Source organism: Macaca thibetana, chromosome 16 (genome assembly GCF_024542745.1).
Source record: "Macaca thibetana thibetana isolate TM-01 chromosome 16, ASM2454274v1, whole genome shotgun sequence".
Classification (NCBI taxonomy): domain Eukaryota; kingdom Metazoa; phylum Chordata; class Mammalia; order Primates; family Cercopithecidae; genus Macaca; species Macaca thibetana.
Genome location: NC_065593.1, coordinates 8,348,096 through 8,371,655, shown reverse-complemented (window position 1 = coordinate 8,371,655; position 23,560 = coordinate 8,348,096). Strand labels below are relative to the sequence as shown.

The window sequence follows — 23,560 nt, the reverse complement described above, 5'->3', positions numbered from 1 at the left end:
CTAACATGCCGATGCGTTTCCCTCCAGTTCCCTTTAAAAAGAAATGCACACGGTAGCTACTTTTATCTACCCCACCATCACCATGCATCTGCACATGGCTCTCAAACAACACCTCATTCACTGAAATGAGTTTTGGGCTCTGCTGCCCAACACTTGATTAAAATACAAAGCCCGGGCTACCAGGGCACCCACATTCACCCACAGAGAATAAAGCAGACCAACTCCTAACACTCTGACTCGGAAGGGGTACAGCAGCCCAAAAGGATTTGTTGTGGTAAGTAGAAAAAAAAAAGTGAAAAAATCCAGGTAGATACAAACTAGGAACAGGAAAAAAACAAGTAAACCATTAAAAGTGAGGGAAAAGACTCAAACTCAGATACGTGAGTCAAAGATGATTCCACCTGGGGTGAAAGCTGAACTGCAAAACTGGATAACTTTGATGGAGGACAAAAAACAGAGTGGCTGGTGGCCCAGAAGACATTCCCCAGCTGTGATTCCATCCCATAACACAGACTCTTGACCACGACAGTCTCACACACTCTGACTCACCTCATTTGTTTCAATGCAGGTAATGGAAGAAAATTAATTCAGTTCAAAATAATCTGGGCATTAGTTAGAACTCAAAAAAGTTCTAGAATTTCTTCTAGTATAAGAGCTGTAAGAGTTCTAGCTGAATTTCTAGTCCTCAGTGGTTTCTAGTTTTCAACCTTTTCTAATTTCACTTTGAGGCTGTGTACACCGGAGCCCACCAACTACCAACAGTGACTTAAGGCAGGAGTCCTGGCCTCTGAACTGTAAACCCAGACAGTGGGCCTTCCCAGAAACACGGCTCTTGCCACAAGATGCCCATGTCGATGCTGGGCTGTGCTTCAGCTCTCACTTCTCCCACCCTAGAGACCCCTCATTACCTCTGAAAGGTGGCATTCTCACAGATGGGTTGAATGAAGCCTTCATCTGGACATTCTACCACCACAAAAGCAGCACCAGGATCTGGAGGAGTACACAGCTCTTCAGCCAAAATCTGCAAAATCAAAAAAGCCCGTCCACTGCGGTCACAGCTCAGCCACCAAACTGAACTGCCTTCAACGCAACTGCTAACATGACATATCCTATCCAGCGGGCTGAGAGGTAAACAAAGCACAAAACCAACTTTACACATCACCATCAACACCCTTCTGGTCTCTTTGTGGATACCTAAATAGGTAACTGTCAGGCTGAGGCACTTCAGGCCTACACTGGCCAGGAAAGGAGGCTTGGCATTAAGGTTTTCTTCAATCTGTGGCCACTGGTCCTAATCTCCTTAGAAGTCAGAGGAAATATCTTGACAAAGAATACGGTGACATTCCTCTGGACCATAAACCCCAGGCCCATCCATATGGGGTCTGTTGTTAGACACTGTCCTGAGCTCAAGTACCAGGGAAAGCATGCACCCTTTAAGGAGGAGGATGACCAGCTCCTAAAAGGACAATCTACAAAAATGCTCGAATGCAGCCGTGTTGACATGCAGGACAAACACAGATAAAAGAGGCCATTTTGTCACTTAGCTGAGTGATGTCCAAACTGTTCTATGTCCTTCAAAAGTGGTGTCTGTAGGGCCTGAAGCAGACAGATCTGCCCAGCATTCCGGACCCTACCTGTAACTGCTGAATCATCAAGAAAACCAGACATCTCACCTCTCTTCCCTCATGAGTGATGCTTTTCCCCTCCTTGACAGCAGCAATGATGGGAGCAATGGCAGCTGTCCCACTGAAATGAAGAGGCACGGCCTCCGTGAAATGAGATTTCCTTAAGTGGAAAGGTGTACCCAGTGGGTCCCAAGAAGCCTCGCCCCCACACTCACACTGGAAGGCCCAGCTCCTTTGCTTTGAGCACCAGGAAGCTTCCTCTCTTTAAGTGAAGCTGCAGCAAAGAGAACATAAATGTGATTTTAGCGGCTAATGAAGAAGTTTGGTTTTAATCAATTTTCTTAGAAGTGTATTTTTCCAGATTAAAAAAAATAACGCTGGCCGGGCGCGGTGGCTCACGCCTGTAATTCCAGTACTTTCAGAGGCTGAGGCGGGAGGATCACCTGAGGAGTTTGAGACCAGCCTGACCAACATGGAGAAACCCTGTCTCTACTAAAAATACAAAATTGGCCAGGCGTGATGGTGCATGCCTGTAACCCCAGCAACTCAGGAGGCTGAGGCAGGAGAATCACTTGAACCCCGGAGGCGGAGGCTGCAGTGAGCCAAGATCGCGCCATTGCACTCCAGCCTGGGCAACAAAAGCGAAAGTCCATCTCAAAAAAAATAAAAAATAAAATATTATTATTTGCTTACAATTCATTAAAACACCTTTATTGCTTTCAGAAGGTATACTATATTCTGAAAAAGTCATTTATTGTCAAATGCTTTAGTACTAAAAGCCAAAATGACTTAAATCAGTGTTTTATTTCCCAGCATTAACTCATTATAAATTTAATAAAATGTAATTCAATATGAAAGTTAATATCCTTCAAGTATCATTGAGGAGAAACACTGTTCTGTCATTCTACATTCCTCCATAGCTAAAGGAATGTCACCAGGGCACTGCCTAACACAGCAACCAACAAGCAAACTGCCATGTAACATAATATTTCAATGACAGTGATAGGCTAACAAAAGGATGGATGATTTTATTTCTCTTGTATTTTTCAATTATTTGGCAATATAACGTCACTGCTTTTATCTTGGAGAAAAATTACAATAAAAAATCCCTAATAGGCCAGGCACAGCAGCTCATGCCTGTAATCTCAGCACTTTGGGAAGCCGAGGCGGGTAGATCATGAGGTCAGGAGATTAAGACTGTCCTGGCTAAGGCGGTGAAACCCCGTCTCTACTAAAAATACAAAAAATTAGCCAGGCGTGGTGGCATGCGCCTATAGTCCCAGCTACTTGGGAGGCTGAGGCAGGAACCCAGCAGGCGGAGCTTGTAGTGAGCCGAGATCGCGCCACTGCACTCCAGCCTGGGCAACAGAGACTCTGTCTCAAAAAAAGAAAAAAAAAACCCTGTAATATATTATTATTTTAGAAAGGCAAACAATAATTCTATCAGAAAACTTCATAATCATTTTATAGGAAAAAAAAATTTCACACACAGTAACAGAAAAAAGTCAGAAATGACATGTAGGCCTTTGAGTACCGAATGACATTTGATTTTCATTTTCTCCTTTAAATCTTCATCAACTGAGACGCAAACTACTCTGTCTGACAGCTTTGAAGAGAGCAGTGGATCTCCCAACACGGAGGTTGAGATCTGAGAAGGGACAGACTGCCTGCTCAAGTGGGTCCCTGAACCCTGAGTAGCCTAACTGGGAGACATCCCCCACTAGGGGCAGTCTGACACCCTACACCTCACAGGGTGGAGTACACCCCTGAGAGGAAGCCTCCAAAGCAAGAATCAGACAGGTACACTCGCTGTTCAGCAATATTCTATCTTCTGCAGCCTCTGCTGCTGACACCCAGGCAAACAGGGTCTGGAGTGGACCTCAAGCAATCTCCAACAGACCTACAGCTGAGGGTCCTGACTGTTAGAAGGAAAACTATCAAACAGGAGGGACACCTACACCAAAACCCCATCAGTACGTCACCATCATCATCAAAGACCAGAGGCAGATAAAACCATAAAGATGGGGAAAAAGCAGGGCAGAAAAGCTGGAAATTCAAAAAATAAGAGCGCATCTCCCCCGGCAAAGGAGCGCAGCTCATCGCCAGCAACAGATCAAAGCTTGACAGAGAATGACTTTGACGAGATGAGAGAAGAAGGCTTCAGTCCATCAAACTTCTCAGAGCTAAAGGAGGAATTACATACCCAGCGCAAAGAAACTAAAAATCTTGAAAAAAAAGTGGAAGAATTGATGGCTAGAGTAATTAATGCAGAGAAGGTCATAAACGAAATGAAAGAGATGAAAACCATGACACGAGAAATACGTGACAAATGCACAAGCTTCAGTAACCGACTCGATCAACTGGAAGAAAGAGTATCAGCGATTGAGGATCAAATGAACGAAATGAAGCGAGAAGAGAAACCAAAAGAAAAAAGAAGAAAAAGAAATGAACAAAGCCTGCAAGAAGTATGGGATTATATAAAAAGACCAAATCTACGTCTGATTGGGGTGCCTGAAAGTGAGGGGGAAAATGGAACCAAGTTGGAAAATACTCTTCAGGATATCATCCAGGAGAACTTCCCCAACCTAGTAGGGCAGGCCAACATTCAAATCCAGGAAATACAGAGAACGCCACAAAGATACTCCTCGAGAAGAGCAACTCCAAGACACATAATTGCCAGATTCACCAAAGTTGAAATGAAGGAAAAAATCTTAAGGGCAGCCAGAGAGAAAGGACAGGTTACCCACAAAGGGAAGCCCATCAGACTAACAGCAGATCTCTCGGCAGAAACTCTACAAGCCAGAAGAGAGTGGGGGCCAATATTCAACATTCTGAAAGAAAAGAATTTTAAACCCAGAATTTCATATCCAGCCAACTAAGTTTCATAAGTGAAGGAGAAATAAAATCCTTTACAGATAAGCAAATGCTTAGAGATTTTCTCACCACTAGGCCTGCCTTACAAGAGACCCTGAAGGAAGCACTAAACATGGAAAGGAACAACTGGTACCAGCCATTGCAAAACCATGCCAAAATGTAAAGACCATTTAGGCTAGGAAGAAACTGCATCAACTAACGAGCAAAATAACCAGTTAATATCATAATGGCAGGATCAAGTTCACACATAACAATATTAACCTTAAATGTAAATGGACTAAATGCTCCAATTAAAAGACACAGACTGGCAAACTGGATAAAGAGTCAAAACTCATCAGTCTGCTGTATTCAGGAGACCCATCTCACATGCAGAGACATACATAGGCTCAAAATAAAGGGATGGAGGAAGATTTACCAAGCAAATGGAGAACAAAAAAAAGCAGGGGTTGCAATCCTAGTCTCTGATAAAACAGACTTTAAACCATCAAAGATCAAAAGAGACAAAGAAGGCCATTACATAATGGTGAAAGGATCAATTCAACAGGAAGAGCTAACTATCCTAAATATATATGCACCCAATACAGGAGCACCCAGATTCATAAGGCAAGTCCTTAGAGACTTACAAAGAGACTTAGACTCCCATACAATAATAATGGGAGACTTCAACACTCCACTGTCAACATTAGACAGATCAACGAGACAGAAAGTTAACAAGGATATCCAGGAATTGAACTCATCTCTGCAGCAAGCAGACCTAATAGACATCTATAGAACTCTCCACCCCAAATCAACAGAATATACATTCTTCTCAGCACCACATCACACTTATTCCAAAATTGACCACATAATTGGAAGTAAAGCACTCCTCAGCAAATGTACAAGAACAGAAATTATAACAAACTGTCTCTCAGACCACAGTGCAATCAAACTAGAACTCAGGACTAAGAAACTCAATCAAAACCGCTCAACTACATGGAAACTGAACAACCTGCTCCTGAATGACTACCGGGTACATAACGAAATGAAGGCAGAAATAAAGATGTTCTTTGAAACCAATGAGAACAAAGATACAACATACCAGAATCTCTGGGACACATTTAAAGCAGTGTGTAGAGGGAAATTTATAGCACTAAATGCCCACAAGAGAAAGCAGGAAAGATCTAAAATTGACACTCTAACATCACAATTAAAAGAACTAGAGAAGCAAGAGCAAACTCACTCAAAAGCTAGCAGAAGGCAAGAAATAACTAAGATCAGAGCAGAACTGAAGGAGATAAGAGACACAAAAAATCCTCCAAAAAATCAATGAATCCAGGAGTTGGTTTTTTGAAAAGATCAACAAAATTGACAGACCGCTAGCAAGACTAATAAAGAAGAAAAGAGACAAGAATCAAATAGACGCAATAAAAAATGATAAAGGGGATATCACCACCGACCCCACAGAAATACAAACTACCATCAGAGAATACTATAAACACCTCTACGCAAATAAACTAGAAAATCTAGAAGAAATGGATAATTTCCTGGACACTTACACTCTTCCAAGACTAAACCAGGAAGAAGTTGAATCCCTGAATAGACCAATAGCAGGCTCTGAAATTGAGGCAATAGTTAATAGCCTACCAACCAAAAAAAGTCCAGGACCAGATGGATTCACAGCCGAATTCTACCAGAGGTACAAGGAGGAGCTGGTACCATTCCTTCTGAAACTATTCCAATCAATAGAAAAAGAGGGAATCCTCCCTAACTCATTTTATGAGGCCAACATCATCCTGATACCAAAGCCTGGCAGAGACACAACAAAAAAAGAGAATTTAAACCAATATCCCTGATGAACATTGATGCAAAAATCCTCAATAAAATACTGGCAAACCGGATTCAGCAGCACATCAAAAAGCTTTTCCACCATGATCAAGTGGGCTTCATCCCTGGGATGCAAGGCTGGTTCAACATTCGCAAATCAATAAACATAATCCAGCATATAAACAGAACCAAAGACAAGAACCACATGATTATCTCAATAGATGCAGAAAAGGCTTCTGACAAAATTCAACAGCCTTTCATGCTAAAAACGCTCAATAAATTCGGTATTGATGGAACGTACCTCAAAATAATAAGAGCTATTTATGACAAACCCACAGCCAATATCATACTGAATGGGCAAAAACTGGAAAAATTCCCTTTGAAAACTGGCACAAGACAGGGATGCCCTTTTTTACCACTCCTATTCAACATAGTGTTGGAAGTTCTGGCTAGGGCAATCAGGCAAGAGAAAGAAATCAAGGGTATTCAGTTAGGAAAAGAAGAAGTCAAATTGTCACTCTTTGCAGATGACATGATTGTATTATTTAGAAAACCCCATTGTCTCAGCCCAAAATCTCCTTAAGCTGATAAGCAACTTTAGCAAAGTCTCAGGATACAAAATTAATGAGCAAAAATCACAAGCATTCTTATACACCAGTAACAGACAAACAGAGAGCCAAATCATGAATGAACTTCCATTCACAATTGCTTCAAAAAGAATAAAATACCTAGGAATCCAACTTACAAGGGATGTAAAGGACCTCTTCAAGGAGAACTACAAACCACTGCTCAGTGAAATAAAAGAGGACACAAACAAATGGAAGAACATACCATGCTCATGGATAGGAAGAATCAATATCGTGAAAATGGCCATACTGCCCAAGGTTATTTATAGATTCAATGCCATCCCCATCAAGCTACCAATGAGTTTCTTCACAGAATTGGAAAAAACTGCTTTAAAGTTCATATGGAACCAAAAAAGAGCCTGCATCTCCAAGACAATCCTAAGTCAAAAGAACAAAGCTGGAGGCATCACGCTACCTGACTTCAAACTATACTACAAGGCTACAGTAACCAAAACAGCATGGTACTGGTACCAAAACAGAGATATAGACCAATGGAACAGAACAGAGTCCTCAGAAATAATACCACACATCTACAGACATCTGATCTTTGACAAACCTGAGAGAAACAAGAAATGGGGAAAGGATTCCCTATTTAATAAATGGTGCTGGGAAAATTGGCTAGCCCTAAGTAGAAAGCTGAAACTGGATCCTTTCCTTACTCCTTATACGAAAATTAATTCAAGATGGATTAGAGACTTAAATGTTAGACCTAATACCATAAAAATCCTAGAGGAAAACCTAGGTTGTACCATTCAGGACATAGGCATGGGCAAAGACTTCATGTCTAAAACACCAAAAGCAACGGCAGCAAAAGCCAAAATTGACAAATGGGATCTCATTAAACTAAAGAGCTTCTGCACAGCAAAAGAAACTACCATCAGAGTGAAAAGGCAACCTACAGAATGGGAGAAAATTTTTGCAATCTACTCATCTGACAAAGGGCTAATATCCAGAACCTACAAAGAACTCAAACAAATTTACAAGAAAAAAACAAACAACCCCATCAAAAAGTGGGCAAAGGATATGAACAGACATTTCTCAAAAGAAGACATTCATACAGCCAACAGACACATGAAAAAATGCTCATCATCACTGGCCATCAGAGAAATGCAAATCAAAACCACAATGAGATACCATCTCACACCAGTTAGAATGGCGATCATTAAAAAGTCAGGAAACAACAGGTGCTGGAAGGGATGTGGAGAAATAGGAACACTTTTACACTGTTGGTGGGATTGTAAACTAGTTCAACCATTATGGAAAACAGTATGGCGATTCCTCAAGGATCTAGAACTAGATGTACCATATGACCCAGCCATCCCATTACTGGGTATATACCCAAAGGATTATAAATCATGCTGCTATAAAGATACATGCACACGTATGTTTATTGCGGCACTATTCACAATAGCAAAGACTTGGAATCAACCCAAATGTCCATCAGTGACAGACTGGATTAAGAAAATGTGGCACATATACACCATGGAATACTATGCAGCCATCAAAAAGGATGAGTTTGTGTCCTTTGTAGGGACATGGATGCAGCTGGAAACCATCATTCTTAGCAAACTATCACAAGAACAGAAAACCAAACACCGCACGTTCTCACTCATAGGTGGGAACTGAACAATGAGATCACTTGGACTCGGGAAGGGGAACATCACACACCGGGGCCTATCATGGGGAGGGGGGAGGGGGGAGGGATTGCATGGGGAGTTATACCTGATGTAAATGACGAGTTGATGGGTGCTGACGAGTTGATGGGTGCAGCACAGCAACATGGCACAAGTATACATATATAACAAACCTGCACATTATGCACATGTACCCTAGAACTTAAAGTATAATAATAATAAAAAATAAATAAATTAAAAAAAAATAAATTAAAAAAAAAAAAATCTTCATCAACTATGTGCATCTTCTTTTAACTCCCTGAAGTTAAAAAGTTACTCATGGCCGGACGTGGTGGCTCACGCCTGTAATCCCAGCACTTTGGGAGGTCCAGGCTGGCAGATCACCTAAGGTGAGAAGTTTGAGACCAGACTGGCCAACATGGCGAAACTCTGTCTCTACTAAAAATACAAAAAAAAATTAGCCGGGCGTAGTGGCAAGCACCTGTAATCCCAGCTACTTGGGAGGCTGACTTGGGAGAATCGCTTGAACCTGGAAGGTGGTGGTTGCAGTGAGCCAAGATCGTGCCACTGCACTCCAGCCTGGACGACAGAGCGAGACTCCACCTCAAAACAAAACAAAACAAAAAAAAGGCTGGGCGTGGTGGCTCATGCCTGTAATCCCAGCACTTTGGGAGGCCAAGGCAGGCAGATCAGGACGTCAAGAGATCCAGACCATCCTGGCCAACATGGCGAAACCCCGTCTCTACTAAAAAAATACAAAAATTAGCTGGGCGTGGTGGTGTGCTCCTGTAGTCCCAGCTACTCGGGAGGCTGAGGCAGGAGAATTGCTTGACCCCGGGAGGCAGAGGTTGCAGTGAGCCAAGATCACACCACTGCACTCCAGCCTGGGCGACAGAGCAAGACTCCGTCTCAAAAAATGAAAAAAAAAAGAAAGAAAGAAAAAAAAAGGTACTTGCAGACTTAAGGCAGGGAAACCCATCTCCCTAGAGCTGAACTCAACCCATGGAAATATGTTTCTCTCTGAGGAATGCAGATATTTGGAAGGCTGCTGAGAGCCAGAACGCAGCCCACAACGCCCCAACAGTGCACCAGCTGCCTAAAGCCAAGGTCTTCCATCAGATGAGTTTCTCAGGTCCTCATGCCAAGAGACTCCTGGAACTTGACCTAGCTCAGCTTTATTGCTTTCCAAAACCCCACCTGAGAGCAGCAAATTAATTACAAGAGGGGAAAGGGGTTACGGGCTAATCCAGTGACAGCAGCCCTCAGAAGCGGCAGAAGACAGCAAGGAAGGAGATGGAAAAGCCAGGTCTGGCAGCTGGCAGCCCCTAGGAACGGCTGCCTGATAATAGGGCAACTGCCCGGGTGTGTAAAAGTGAGCTTGTCACTTCTCATCATGCTCACTGTTAGCTATTCAGGAAAAAGCAGGAATATGACTTAAAGATTACCATATAAAACAATTTAAAAAACAGTATAAACATAATCAAAAATATTTTTAAAACTTTAAAAAATGATTTTGCTGTCTAAAACTCAAAAACGTACAAGTAATAAGCCTGTTAACAATAGTACTTAACTTTTAGGAAAATCATATTATTCATATACATCGACAGAAATGATACCGGCAATGATCTTGCCACTAAAATTACTACTTACTTTCATTATTATTTTCACTTGTAGGTTTTAGAATTTAGATAAAAATTCCAAATATATTTCAAAATCAACATTAAAAAAAATCTAATCCCACAAAAAGGCAATGAAATCTTTTCACATATTTAGACAAATTTGTTGCAAATTGTATTGATAAAATTTTAATGTGTAATTCTATTAAAAATAAGCCACGAGTCGGATCTTACAAACAGCTCATTGTAACAAAAATTTTTAATGGGATCTGACCAATTTCAGAGTTACAGATCTAGGCCTTTGTGAATGCTAGCTAATATTCCAATCAATCTGATGTTAGACCTTAGCTATTGCAGGGGAATGAAATAAAGTACAACAGAGTTAAAACTGACTTCAAATAAAGGCCTGATGGAGTTGAAGGAAAACAAACACAGCTGCGTTCAATAATTTCTGAATTCTAAAAGGACCAATCGTTGATAAATATAAAAGAATATGGACCAGGCATGGTACTTCACGCCTGTAATCCCAGCACTTTGGGAGGCCAAGGCGGGTGGATCACCTGAGGTCAGGAGTGAGACCAGCCTGGCCAACATAGTGAAACCCCGTCTCTACTAAAAATACAAAAATTAGCTGGGTGTAGTGGCATGCACCTATAATCCTAGGTACTTGGGAGGCTGAGGCAGGAGAATCACTTGAACCCAGGAGGTGGAGGTTGCAGTGAGCCAAGATCATGCCACTGCACACTCCAGCCTGGGTGATGGAGACAGACTCTCAAAAAAAAAAAAAAAAAAAAAAAAAAAAAAGGTATGGAGGCTGACAGGGCACTGGAAAAAAATTTAAAAGGAAATAAAAGTATGGGGTTATTTTGAGAAACAGGGCATCTAAACTCTGAAACCTACAAGTGATGACAATTATGAAAGGTCAGTAGTGATACTTGTTGCAGGCTCATTGCCAGTATCATTTCTATAGAATTTTTTTTTTCTTTGAGATGGGGTCTTGCTCTGTCACCCAGGCTGGAGTGCAATGGTGCAGTCTCAGCTCACTGCAACCTCCTCCTATGTTCAAGCGATTCTCCTGCCTTGGCCTCTCAATTAGCTGGGATTACAGGTGCACGCCACCACACCCAGCTAATTTCTGTATTTTTAGTAGAGACAGGGTTTCACCATGTTGGTCAGGCTGGTCTCGAACTCCTGACCTAGTGATCCACCTTCCTTGGCCTCCCAAAGTGCTGGGGTTACAGGCGTGAGCCACTGCACCTGGACTTCCATCAGTTTTTTTGAAGATCTGCTCTCTCTTCCTGTCTCAGGTAACAGGAGCAGCTACCCTCAAATTATTGAAAAAGTGCACACCAGAGTTCGCTGACCAAGCCCCCAGTCATGTACAGCCCTCCAGAAAAGCTCCCTTACCTTACAGATGAAAGCTACGACCAGGGAAGGGTCCCTTACCCCTCTTCTCTGGCTAACACCTGAGGAAAAACACATTTAATTATCACAAGGTAAATGTGAAAGTTGTCAAGACATCACAAACTGATTACGACCTGATACCTAATTTCACCTCGCATAAAAATTAAATGGACACTACTGTCCCAATACAAAGGCTGAAGACACTAATACACTCAAGAAGACTTTTCTCCCCCTACTTATGCGGAGGTTTTTTGGGTAAATGAAAAACACAAAACTCTCGCCAGAAAAACTTTAGAATGGCAAGTGAAATTTTTTTTAAAAGACACATTTCACCTGGGACTGGAGAAGAGAGAGAAAAACATATTGTAATGTGCTTTATAACGCATATAACGTGAAATAACACAAAAGTTCAAAGGCCTGCAGAGAAAATGTTGGGGTCAGTCTTCACCCAGTGCCATCCAAACAAGGACAGCATATAGGGGTCAGCCAGCTCTCAGTCACTAGATAAGACCTCAGGACAGAAAGAGGAGCTGCCGAGCTTTGCCAACGCTGGTCTTCTGTTAAGGACAGCAAACTCCTGAAGCAGCCCAACTCCTGAGTTAATCTAAACTTGGACTTTTAACTCCATTTCCCAGTGGGCTGTCATTCTGGAAGAAGAGGTGCAGATCCTCTCTCTGATTTGACTGTCTCATTGGCTTTGCAGTTATAGTTTCCACATTAAACGGAAAATTTGCATGAAAGTTACATTAATGAAAAATACAAAACGAATCCGTTTGTCAGGCCCTGTTCTCTGGGAAAACAGAACAGTTTTGGGCCTACCCAGACCCTGTGGCCAAAACTGCGGACTGGTTGTTACTAAAGCTCCAGGCTACCACCTTTACAACAACCCTTCTCATTCCCCCCAAGGGCCAAGTCATAAGCAGCCCAGGAAGAAGTATCTGTTTACACACGTGGCTTTCTTATAATAACGACTCTCTTCAAGCATTAGGAGGCAGAGAATTAAGAAAACACGAGCTTTTCCGCCGCTCTGTTTTGTTTATACTATTACCACGGGGAAGGTGCGGCTCACTCTCATTTGACTCGGAGTCTGAAGATCGCTCTGGACTGAGCCTGCCGAGAGGCCTTTCTGGACTCTGCCATGGTTGGTGCTTTCCACTCCTCTGTTCACCTGGTCAGTACAGACACCACCACATTACACACTGCACAAGGTGAGCGGAGAGTCGAGGCCCAGATGTTTATATGTGGGAATGCCAGAATGCCAATGAAATCAGCACACCTTTTTACTATACAGTAGGAAATAACTACTTAGTTAACTTCCTACCTGGTTTCTGGGGTGCACTTACGTCCATTAATCTTCATGTTTCTGCTTAGCTCACAGCCTTGACCATGGTACCAGCTCAACAATGTGTTATATAAACAGCATGTGAGTTGTAGACATGCGTATTTATTATGACTCCCACAAAAAACATAGGCCTAAAGGGTACCTATCTCCAGAGGGAGCCTTGTTTTACATTTAGTTAAGGATCAAGATCATGGGAAAAAAATTCGCTGCTCTAAGAAACTAAAGCACAGCTGCAACGATGATGAACATAAGTTCATTCATTGAGGGCTGCCAGGCACTGAAAAAACGATGGTCAGCAAAACTGAGCATGTTAACATCGATCACACAAGTGACACGTGAAAGTTACCTGTCACATGCAATGGAGCGGAGAACAGGGTGCTAGAAATGAACAAAGGGATGCAACTGAGGCTGGAGGTGGCTACAGCAGGCCTCAGGTGTAAGAAGGCATCTGAGCAGGAGGAGCGAGCCAGTCAATGGGACTGCTGATCAGCCCATCACAGCACTGGCCTAGGAGCACCTGTGCCATTGCTCCAACTCATTCCTCCCCTCCCTGCTACCTTCTGCCTTCAGTCAGCATAAGCCTCATCTCCGCCAGGTTCTGGACTTCTCTGGCCTTTGCTGGGTGCTCTGGTCTGTTACCCATCAGCACTACTTGGTAAGCATCGCATCAGTTAGTATTATCAAGGAAATACCCCTACTGCTTGGTACTCTCTTTATATGTAAGTAAAACCAGACAAGAATGTCTTTAGCCAAGCTCAAGGACAAGACTGACTCTTTTCCTAAGCTAAGACCACATCATCTGGCCCTGGTACTTCAGAATTTGTAGGAGCTTCTAACTCCCTTGTAAGTTGCTGTAATCATTATTTATTTTAAAAAATCTATCTGTGCAAACCTCTTCATGATCTTCTCATCAAAAGAGGGTACTTACGCCTGTGGGAAAAAACCTCCAAGCAATGAATGTGCAAACCTGAATGCAATCTATTTACTGAGAGTGCTTGATTATCTAATATTCCAAAGCAAAATCACTAACATTAGGCATGAGTTAGATGTGCTTATCCGTAAGATTATAAGCTCCTTAAGGGCAGGGGCCATACCTTAATTCCTCAGCTGAAGTTTCTAATCATGCTCAGAACACAAAACAGGGTGCCCAAAGCAAGTGTTCAGTTTCTATGTTCACCCATGTTTTCTTTACTCGGACCTATACCCTCCTCCTGGGAAACCTGGCTTTCATACTCACTGTGTATGGGGATCTGGTAAACTGTCATGGTTTCATCCTTGTATTCGGGGGCAGAGTGGGGCCGCACAGCTACAAGAAAAGCACACAACAGCAAAGCGATTGCATCAGTGAAGATGTGTGGGAAGAGTAATTTCCAGGATCACCAACCACTGAGCAACTGAACTGCCTCAGAATTATGGTGGGAATCTGACATGAAAACCAGACTTTCTAAGGAGATTACCATTTTTAGGAAATAAATAGAAGTGTATTTTGGTCAGCCATTTATATTTACTACAGCCAGATGAAAAGACATTACAATCATTGGTGACTATCCGTTAAAAATGTAAGAACAAGAAACCAGTACTCGACTTTCAGAGGCCCAAGTTAACAAACAGAATTGTGAAGCCAGGGAACCCATCATCTCAACCAGAGGAGCTGATGTATATTTTGAAACAAAGTATTAGTGTTTCTATAAAAGAGGAGTATTAAGCCACAGATGCACACCAGTGCCAGGACAAGGGCCCTGCTAGCATCCTCAGTGAGGCCTCTTCCCATCAAGAGTCTTCCCATCTGCTACACAGCTGGAGCTGCGTTTCAATGTACAAAGTTGGCCATAAAACCTTTAGGAGCCCCTCGTCACCCCCGCCCCCAACTCAAAGCAACTCAATGACGAGAAGCACCTCTGGAACTGAGGCAGAGCCCTGCTGTCTGGAGAATGCTACCCAGCATGTCCACAGGTATGCATCAGCTGTTCAATCACTGCTGCCGACCTGGCCCCTATTTTTGCAGCATGAGGTGGGAGCACAGAAAATGTCACTATTTAGAAAACACATCTCCAGCCAGGCGTGGTAGCTCACTTTCTCACTTTGGGAGGCCGAGGTGGGCAGACCACAAGGTCAAGAGATCGAGACCATCCTGGCCAACATGGGGAAACCCCATCTCTACTAAAAATACAAAAAATTAGCTGGGCCTGATGGTGCGCGCCTGTAGTCCCAGCTACTCAGGAGGCTGAGGCGGGAGAATCCCTTGAACCCAGGAGGTGAAGGGTGCAGTGAGCTGAGATCGCGCCACTGCACTCCAGCCTGGTGAGAGAGCGAGACTCCATCTATTTAAAAAAAAAAAAAAAAAAAAAAAAAAAAAAATCTCACGGTGGTGAAGCATTTGATTTTGAGATTTAATGTTGATTTTTTAATGGATTCTAATTTGAGAGGTCAGGGTATATATGAGTTAGAAATACCAGATAATGAGTCACAAAGACATACCCAGTTCTATTCCTTTCAATGGACCAGAAAATATTTTGATTGCTTCGAGGTATTTTTCCTAATGAAAAACAAAGAAATGAGCAGTTATGGCTGAACAAATGTAGAACACAGCAACTATTCAAGTATTTAAAGGTTACCAATAGGTATCAACATAAAACAAAGCTTAGTAAGTATTTTGAACATCATTTACTACAAATATTTACTGAGTATCCATTATGTCAGATGCCAAGGACACAGCAGGAAAAAGAGATGGAGTCCTTGCTCTAATCATGCCAGTGGAGGAGACAAAATGAAACATGATAACACAAACAGCTTAGTGGCATTATGCTAAGTGCTCTGCAAGGAAAATGAAAAATACAGAGGGCCGGGATCCAACTTGTCTGGAGAAGGAGACAGTTCTGGAGTAAATGACCCTCTAGCTGAGCCCTGAAAGTTCAGTAACAACACAGGCAGCAATTAGAAGAAGCAGAGGGAACTTGTGGAAGGGCGAAAGTCCTGAAGAAGACAGTTAGAGGGGTGTAAGAGTCAGCCCATGCAGCTACAGCTCAGCGATGGGTACAGATGGAAGTAAGGGTAGGGGCTGGGGCCTACAGGACTTATAGGCCATATCACGTGTTTTGGATTGTATTGCAATGGGGAGCCCATGAAAGGCTTTAGGGTGGCAAGTGAAACACCACTTTTCTGTCTTAATGTGACCTCTCTGGCTGCTGTGTGGCAGATGGATTACAGGAAGACAAGAATGGATATGGGAGGCTACTGCAGTTTACAGGTGCAGAAAACAGAGATAAGGAAAGCCTCGATAAGAGACAAATGGATGGATTTCAAACGTTATTTTGGGGAAAGACTTAACAGGTCCTGGTGACTTTTTTCTCAAGAACTGGGAAATGAACTGTTACATTCAACAACACACACACGACTTCCCACGAGTGTAATAAGCTGGTCTGAAAGGTAAGAAGACGTCAGAAATGTACTGAATAAAACAAAAGCTGACCTTTCTTGTGTGCCTACTTGGTGCCAAACAAATCTAATAAAGCAATCTAGTGCTTTATATGGGCTACATCATTTAATCTTTAACAACTCTACGAAACATGATAGTAATTTTACAGATCAACAAACTAAAGCTCAGAAAGGTAAAGTAACTCGTTTAAGGTCACACAGTTAATCAGGCTTTGAACTCATTTTAACCTGAAAGGGGAAGCGTTTCAACGACCAGGTATCTCTGGAGGGCAGAAGACTGATTTGCAAAAAGGAAAACTCTTGTTACTGACATTACAAAAGAAAAGGTTGGTTTCAAAAGACGTGTCAGGAAAGACTCACCAGTTGCGGAGGTCCAGAAAGTACACACTTGGGAAGCCCGGTTTCCTTTAAAGTAAGAATCATTCCTAAAAAGGATGCATAAAATCAGATCTCTCATCAACTTCACCTGCCGTCACTAACAGGAGGAGCACCCTGTACTCATCCAGCTATTTATCTACATCTCCTCCTTCCAGCTTTGGAAGTATCACCAGGGAAGATGTACAGAGCAGAAGTGATACCAGCCAGAGGTGTAATGGACATCAAATATTCTTTAAATGCCTCTAGAATAGGCTGAACTGTTACTAGGGTGAAGTAGCAAGGCACCCAGTGTGCAAAATTTAAGGAATCATGAAAGTGAAGGGCAGCACCCTAAGTGCCTCACCCTAGTCTCAGTCCTGAGAAGGGAGATGGGTCTAACACTTCACTCCTTCCTGTACATGCCACCAAGCCCACAGAATTTGGATGCAACACAATCCTGACCTTCTAGTTGAGAGACATAAATGACCGGGTAATCTGGACAGTGGGTATGCGTGCGGCTGCCAATGGCGTCTACGGTAAACATATTAACTATAATCACCACCACTAGACTCTCCAGTTTACTGCCACAAATCTCTGGCCCCACAACCCAAGAAACTAAGTGGATGGTAACACTTAGAGGGGGTATCCATATTAAAATCTGTTCTTCTGAGTCACAGCTTTTAATGCTCTGTGCTGCAGCTGACTGGGCTGCTATAAAAAGAATTCCAGCCCAGGTGCGGTGGCTCATGCCTATAATCCCAGCACTTTGGGAGGCCAAGGCAGGAGGATTGCTTGAACCCAGAAGTTTGAAACCAGCCTGGGCAACATGGTAAAACGCAGTCGCTACAAAAAATACAAAAAAAATTAGCCAGGTGTGGTGGGGTGGGCCTGTGGTCCCAGGGATTTGGGAGGCTGAGGTGAGGGGATCACTTGAGCCCAGGAGGCAGAGGTTGCAGTGAGCCAAGATCACGCCACTGACAAAAAAAAAAAAAAAAAAAAAAAAAAAAAAAGTCTAGCTGCCCACCCCACACCAGACGCGGAAAAACAGTCAAGCAGGTTAAATTCCCGGAGACTTCCCACCAGCCTCTGACACTGCAAAGATAATATACTCACCACTTAAGCCACCAACATTAGACCAGTGCATTCGAGTCAGGAATATGTTGTCCAGGCGAGCAACTTTCAACCTAAGAAGGAGAAAACATTTAAACAGGATAACATGAACAGAACAAGGACCACATTTGCTATAAAAAACACCTGGCCTCTCATTTCAGCTTTCAAGCCCCGTAATCAACTCCCCCTCCAAAAGCAACAGACTGACTCACTTGTGCTCCTGCATGAGTCTCTGAACGCCTTCTCCACAGTTGAAGAGGTATCTACAAGACAAACATTACACAAGACATTCAGAAGGTTTTCTTCTGTAAACTGACACCAATTAGTTGCTTTATGGTAGACGCTGGAAAAAAAACAAAAAAGAAAAAAAATTAAAAGTCCATGTTGGACTACCGAACCACATTTCTGCTATTAGGATGGTGGGTTTTGAGTCCTCCATAGGAGAGGTGGAGAGGAGTGGGGGCCCGTGTGTGTGGGTGCTGGGACAAAACGGGTTCTTTCCCCATCACTGGCTACACACCAGATCTGTCCACTCCACACGCTAACAAAGACCTTGGGGTGCAAGGAAGAGGGTGGAGCTCCGAAAGTGCTGACAGCCACGCCGGGCCCTAGGGCTGGGAAGAGGACGCTCTGACCCAAGTCTGAAGTTCTTCACAGATCCCCAGAAATCACATGGATGCAAAGAATCTGGGATTTCCCACCCACCATAACTTTACGAACCCCCGCAACAGTGAACCACATTTGTGAAGTAGGGAAGCAGAAGCCCTGGGAGGTGCCCCGATGCTCAGAGGCTGCACCGCACTGAGGGCCCGGCAGGACGGGGTGTGGCTCGTTGAAGGAACCCCAAGCGCGGCGCACTGACCGGTTGAACTCGGAGAAGACGTAGAGCGCGGCGCCCGCGTCCCGGCTGCCCACTGCCACAACCTGCAGGTACACGGTGTTCGCGCCGCCGGAAGACCCCGACGGGCCGCGCTTCTCTCGCGTGCGCAGGTGCCGCAGCGGGTCCTTGGGCGGCCGCTGGCGGCGGGCGGATCCCTGCGATATGGTGCGTCCCTGGGACATGGTGCGTCCAGCCGCCGACCGCAACAGCGAGCAAAGCGCCCACATGCGCCCGTCTTCACTAAAACTAAGAAAAGCCGCCGGTCACCTCAGTCCGCGCGTCCCACGCACCGACCCCGCTCCGCGTGGCAGATTCAGCCAATCAGCGCGCCGTGCACCGAGCTGCCCGCCTACGCGAGGCTGCTCATCCAATAGAAAGGAGTCTTACTGCTCGGGCCTTGTCAATTGTCAGCGGCCATAGAGTAGAGGAATACTAGAGCGTCTCAAGCGGCCCCGGTCTGTTCCGGTTTCCTGGCCTCCATTTTTTCCGGAAGCTGTTTTTCTCCTGGGGCGGGACTTCCGGAAGCACCGTGTCAGGAAAAGCCTTTCTGTGGAAGGCGGGTCTTAGGAGTTTGGAGTTTCGCTGAGACGCGCCTGTTCCCACCAGATAAGAGCTGTGCCCTCAGGGCACGTCAGCTGCTTAGAGTTTGAGTTTGAGGTGATTGTAGGGGTTGTGAGGATTAAATGTGAGGAGATCAATTGTATTGAGCATTAGCATAAAAGGCGCTTTTGCTAATTTTGTTTCCATTGTAATTCGTATGCATACGTGTTAGAACATGATCATTTTTACGTGGTGGCGCGCGCCAGTAGTCCAGGGAGGCTGAGGCAGGAGAATCGCTTAAGCCCGGGAGGCGGAGGTTGCGGTGAGCCAAAATCGCGTCACTGCACTGCAGCCTGGGTGACAGCGAGAGCCTGTCTCAAAACAAAACAAAAGGAAACAAACAAAAAATTTAGTGTTTTCTGGAAAGAAAAGCAAGAGTAGAGGACAAGCTCTAAAGCAAGAGAGTCTTGGCTCATTCGTTAGCTGCGTGATCTTGACCTCTCAGAGCCTCAGCTTTCTTATCTCTAAAACGTGAGTAATAACAGCAATAACAGTATCTCCTGCTTCAGAATATATTTAGAATTCAGTCACCTGATAATATATCAATAGCCCTTTGAGTGGCTCTGTCACAGAAGAGGCACCCAGTAAATGATAGAAAATTAAAATACAAAATGTTTCAACTCATATACAATATAGCTGACCAGGGGCATCAGAGAGGTAGATGTTCCAATACCAGCTCTTTGAAAAAAACACCTAATCCCCTCTTATGTAGCTAATGAGGATTTCTCCCTGAAAGGGATTTCAGTTAAAGTCGCTAGAAATACAGGGAGCTCCCTTAAAAGAGGGAGATAATTTACGTGGAAGGTCCACTCACATATGATTTTTTTAAGATAGTTTACCTGGAAGCTTCACTGAAATATTTTTTTTTTAAATAAATACTGAAAAATGTCACTTTTATTCAGGAAGTAGAGGAGATTCAAGTCATATAGATTCCTACTCGAAATTCTTGACACCTGACTTTCCAGGATCACATTTTCTTTTTTTTTTTTTTTGAGACGGAGTCTCGCTCTGTCGCCCAGGCTGGAGTGCAGTGGCGCGATCTCGGCTCACTGCAAGCTCCGCCTCCCGGGTTCCCGCCATTCTCCTGCCTCAGCCTCCCGAGTAGCTGGGACTACAGGCGCCGCCACCACGCCCGGCTAATTTTTTTGTATTTTTAGTGGAGACGGGGTTTCATTGTGTTAGCCAGGATGGTCTCGATCTTCTGACCTCGTGATCCGCCCGTCTCGGCCTCCCAAAGTGCTGGGATTACAGGCTTGAGCCACCGCGCCCGGCCCAGGATCACATTTTCATATGTAGACCAGTTTCCTCTTGGTTTCTTCAGTTAAGTCAAAACTACACATCCGTCTTTCCCCATATATTTTTGCTCATTAGTGTATTTCTTGAGCTGTTTTCATTCAAATATGAAATTTTTTATGAAAGATCACTACCCACTGTGTGAAAACATTTTGTACTTGAAATAACCATCCCAGTGAGGGTCAGGAAAACGCTTCAGATCTACTTTACACAGTTAGAGGACTTTACAAACTGAGAAGATGATCGTACCACCATCTCCATAAGTATTCAAAATAAAAACAATAGTTTTTAAAAGCTGCTTAAGGGCTGGGCACCGTGGCTCATATCTGTAATCCCGGCATTTTGGGAGGCCAAGGCGGGAGAATAGCTTCAGGCTAGTAGTTCAAAACCTGCTCTGTGGCCAGGCATGGTGGCTTACACCTCCCAGCATTTTGGGAGGCTGAGGCGGGTGGATCACCTGAGGTCAGGAGTTCGAGACCAGCCTGGCCAACATGGTGAAACCCCGTCTCTACTAAAAACACAAAAATTAGCTGGGAGTGGTTGCATGTGCCTGTAATCCCAGCTACTGGGGAGGCTGAGGCAGGAGAATCACTTGAACTCCCAGAGGCAGAGGTTGCAGTGAGCCAAGATCGTGCCATTGCACTCTAGCCTGGGCGACAGAGGGAGACTCCATCTCAAAAACAAACAAACAAACAAACCAGCTCTGGCAACAAAGCAAGACCTCATCTCTACCAAAAAAGACTAAAATATTTAAAAATAAATAAATAAAAATTAGCTGGACATGGTGGCACGCACCTCTTGTCCCAGCTACTCTGTAAGCTGAGACAGGAGGATCACATGAACCCAGGGGTTTGAAGCTGCAGTGAGCTGTGATCATACCACTTTACTCCAGCCTGGCTGACAGAAGGAGATGCTCCTTAAAAAAAAAAATTATTAAAACTGCTTTTAAAAAGTGTAGTGCAATAGAATACTGATTTTTTTCCTGCGATGAGTGCTTTGATCCTTTTAAAAAAATATATCAAATTTCACACACACACAAAACATTGGTTCCTCTATTTTATTGGTTCACGTCTATCCATTGGGTAATCTCAAACTACTTATCTCAAAATTATAGGAGGAATCACTTTTGGTTATCTACTTATATAAAATTCTGAGGGCTGGATGGTATTCAGGTTGTTTCTAGGGCCCAGTGTACCTTTCTGCACTTACACTCTGGGTCATATTTTTATTCCTGGTATATGAAGACAATAGCTAGTACTTCTTCAATCTGAGGTTATACTGGAATGTAAATTTCATGAGCCTGGGATTTGTCTAACTGGTCCTCTGCTGTATCATTATCTCCTAGGACAGAGTCTGGCTTGTGGCCGACAATAAATACCAGGAAATTAGAAGCAGGCCAGTAGCTTAAACGAGGTTTTCAATTTACAACTAAGCAGGGCCTAAAATTCAATCAAGACAACAATGAATGTGTTTTCTGAAGGCAATTGGTTTGACTGGTACCTCCAAAAGGACAGTTCAGAGAGTCTGAAACAGAAAAGTGTCTCTGGACTTGCTGGAGTAGAGGTAGCCTGACCATCGGGACAGCAGAGAAAGTGGAAATCGAGGTGACAGACTTTCAGAAGTCAGTGATATCAACAATTAATATAATCCAGCCACTTCCTCTTGCTTTGAGTCTCTTTTTGTTATTCATTTTGTATATGGGCAGCTTGTGGCTTGAAATAACCTTCAGTTCTTTTGTTGCTCACAGTTCTCTGCTCCTTGCAGTGGCTGCTGGGTGGCTCAATGGGAGTGGAACCTTTAACATGGCCCCACTCCCAGGTGTGGGTCCTGGGTAATGGCTCTGCTGGGAGTGCTTTGGTTCATTTCCCATTGCCTCTTCATCCATGTAGACTGTCCACATTCAGTAGTCAGACTGAGCTGCTTTGAATGGTGGTCAGCCTCCAGGAGGAGGAAGTGAAATTGCAGTGCTTCTGAAGAATTAGGCCCAGAAGTCAATGCAAGACACACACAGCACCCACCTAGATTCAAAGGGAGGAAAATTCTATTCTACCTCTTGAGGGGAGAAGTGTCAAAGTCACATTGCAAAAGGGCCCTTGAAATGGAAAAGTCCAGGCTTTCGTGGAACCCTTTGATTATTCTAGGAGGTTCTATGAAGAGATGGCTGCCAGGCAGAATCATCTGGCCAATGAATGCTGGGAACAGTACATTTTCATATGCCTGTAGTTACAAAGGTATAATTTATAATTTGACTTTCTGCTGTACACGCTAATAACTATGGTTGCCATAAGCTGGTCCACTCATCTATGGCCATTTCTTGGGTATATTCATAAATCAGACTTTTGTACCTACAAAGCTGGGGCAGTTCCTGGGATCCTCAAGATCTGGTGATCTGACCAAGGGACACATACTTTGGGGCTCTGTCTGAAATACCCTGTGGCCTTCACACAGACGTTCATTCATTGATTCATTCAATGCACTCATACACACACACACACACATGAGTTTCTAGACACTGTTCTAGGGTTCTAGATACTGTACTAAGACCTTGGTGTACAGAAAGACCAACAAGGTCTTGCTCTCAGAAAGCTCAGAAAGTTGGTGTCTTGGGCACTAGGATGGGGCCCCAGGGCACACAAGAAAATGTTATAATAGGCCAGGCGCGGTGGCTCACGCCTGTAATCCCCACACTTTGGGAGGCCGAGACGGGCGGATCACGAGGTCAGGAGATCGAGATCATCCTGGCTGACACGGTGAAACCCCGTCTCTACTAAAAATACAAAAAATGAGCCGGGCGTGGTGGCGGGCGCCTGCAGTCCCAGCTACTGGGGAGGCTGAGGCAGGAGAATGGCGTGAACCTGGGAGGCGGAGCTTGCAGTGAGCTGAGATCCGGCCACTGCACTCCAGCCTGGGCGACAGAGCGAGACTCCGTCTCAAAAAAAAAAAAAAGAAAATGTTATAATA

At 43.9% G+C, this 23,560-nt stretch overlaps 1 protein-coding gene and 1 long non-coding RNA gene across 4 annotated transcripts in view; one reads left to right on the top strand and one right to left on the bottom strand.

Moving 5' to 3' along the window:
* ELAC2 (elaC ribonuclease Z 2) overlaps positions 1 to 19,049 on the bottom strand; it is a 30,626-nt gene extending 11,577 nt beyond the window's left edge. For 2 of the 3 annotated variants that reach the window (XM_050765612.1, XM_050765613.1), the window contains exons 1-11: positions 18,689 to 19,043; positions 18,039 to 18,089; positions 17,830 to 17,900; positions 16,720 to 16,784; positions 15,403 to 15,460; positions 14,162 to 14,230; positions 12,631 to 12,750; positions 11,586 to 11,644; positions 1,841 to 1,899; positions 1,674 to 1,746; positions 909 to 1,021 (exon numbers count right to left, since the gene is read on the bottom strand). In XM_050765612.1, coding sequence (XP_050621569.1) covers positions 909 to 1,021; positions 1,674 to 1,746; positions 1,841 to 1,899; positions 11,586 to 11,644; positions 12,631 to 12,750; positions 14,162 to 14,230; positions 15,403 to 15,460; positions 16,720 to 16,784; positions 17,830 to 17,900; positions 18,039 to 18,089; positions 18,689 to 18,933 — 983 coding nt within the window. In that variant the 5' untranslated portion in view covers positions 18,934 to 19,043. Of the gene's footprint in view, positions 1 to 908; positions 1,022 to 1,673; positions 1,747 to 1,840; positions 1,900 to 11,585; positions 11,645 to 12,630; positions 12,751 to 14,161; positions 14,231 to 15,402; positions 15,461 to 16,719; positions 16,785 to 17,829; positions 17,901 to 18,038; positions 18,090 to 18,688 lie in introns of all 3 variants that reach the window. The other variant, XM_050765611.1, reaches the window with a different exon arrangement.
* A 204-nt stretch (positions 19,050 to 19,253) lies between these two features.
* Positions 19,254 to 23,560, top strand: part of LOC126939852 (uncharacterized) — a 205,223-nt gene continuing 200,916 nt past the window's right edge. The window contains exon 1 of the long non-coding RNA XR_007720472.1: positions 19,254 to 19,777. This is a non-coding gene — a long non-coding RNA (uncharacterized LOC126939852). The remainder of the gene's footprint in view (positions 19,778 to 23,560) is intronic.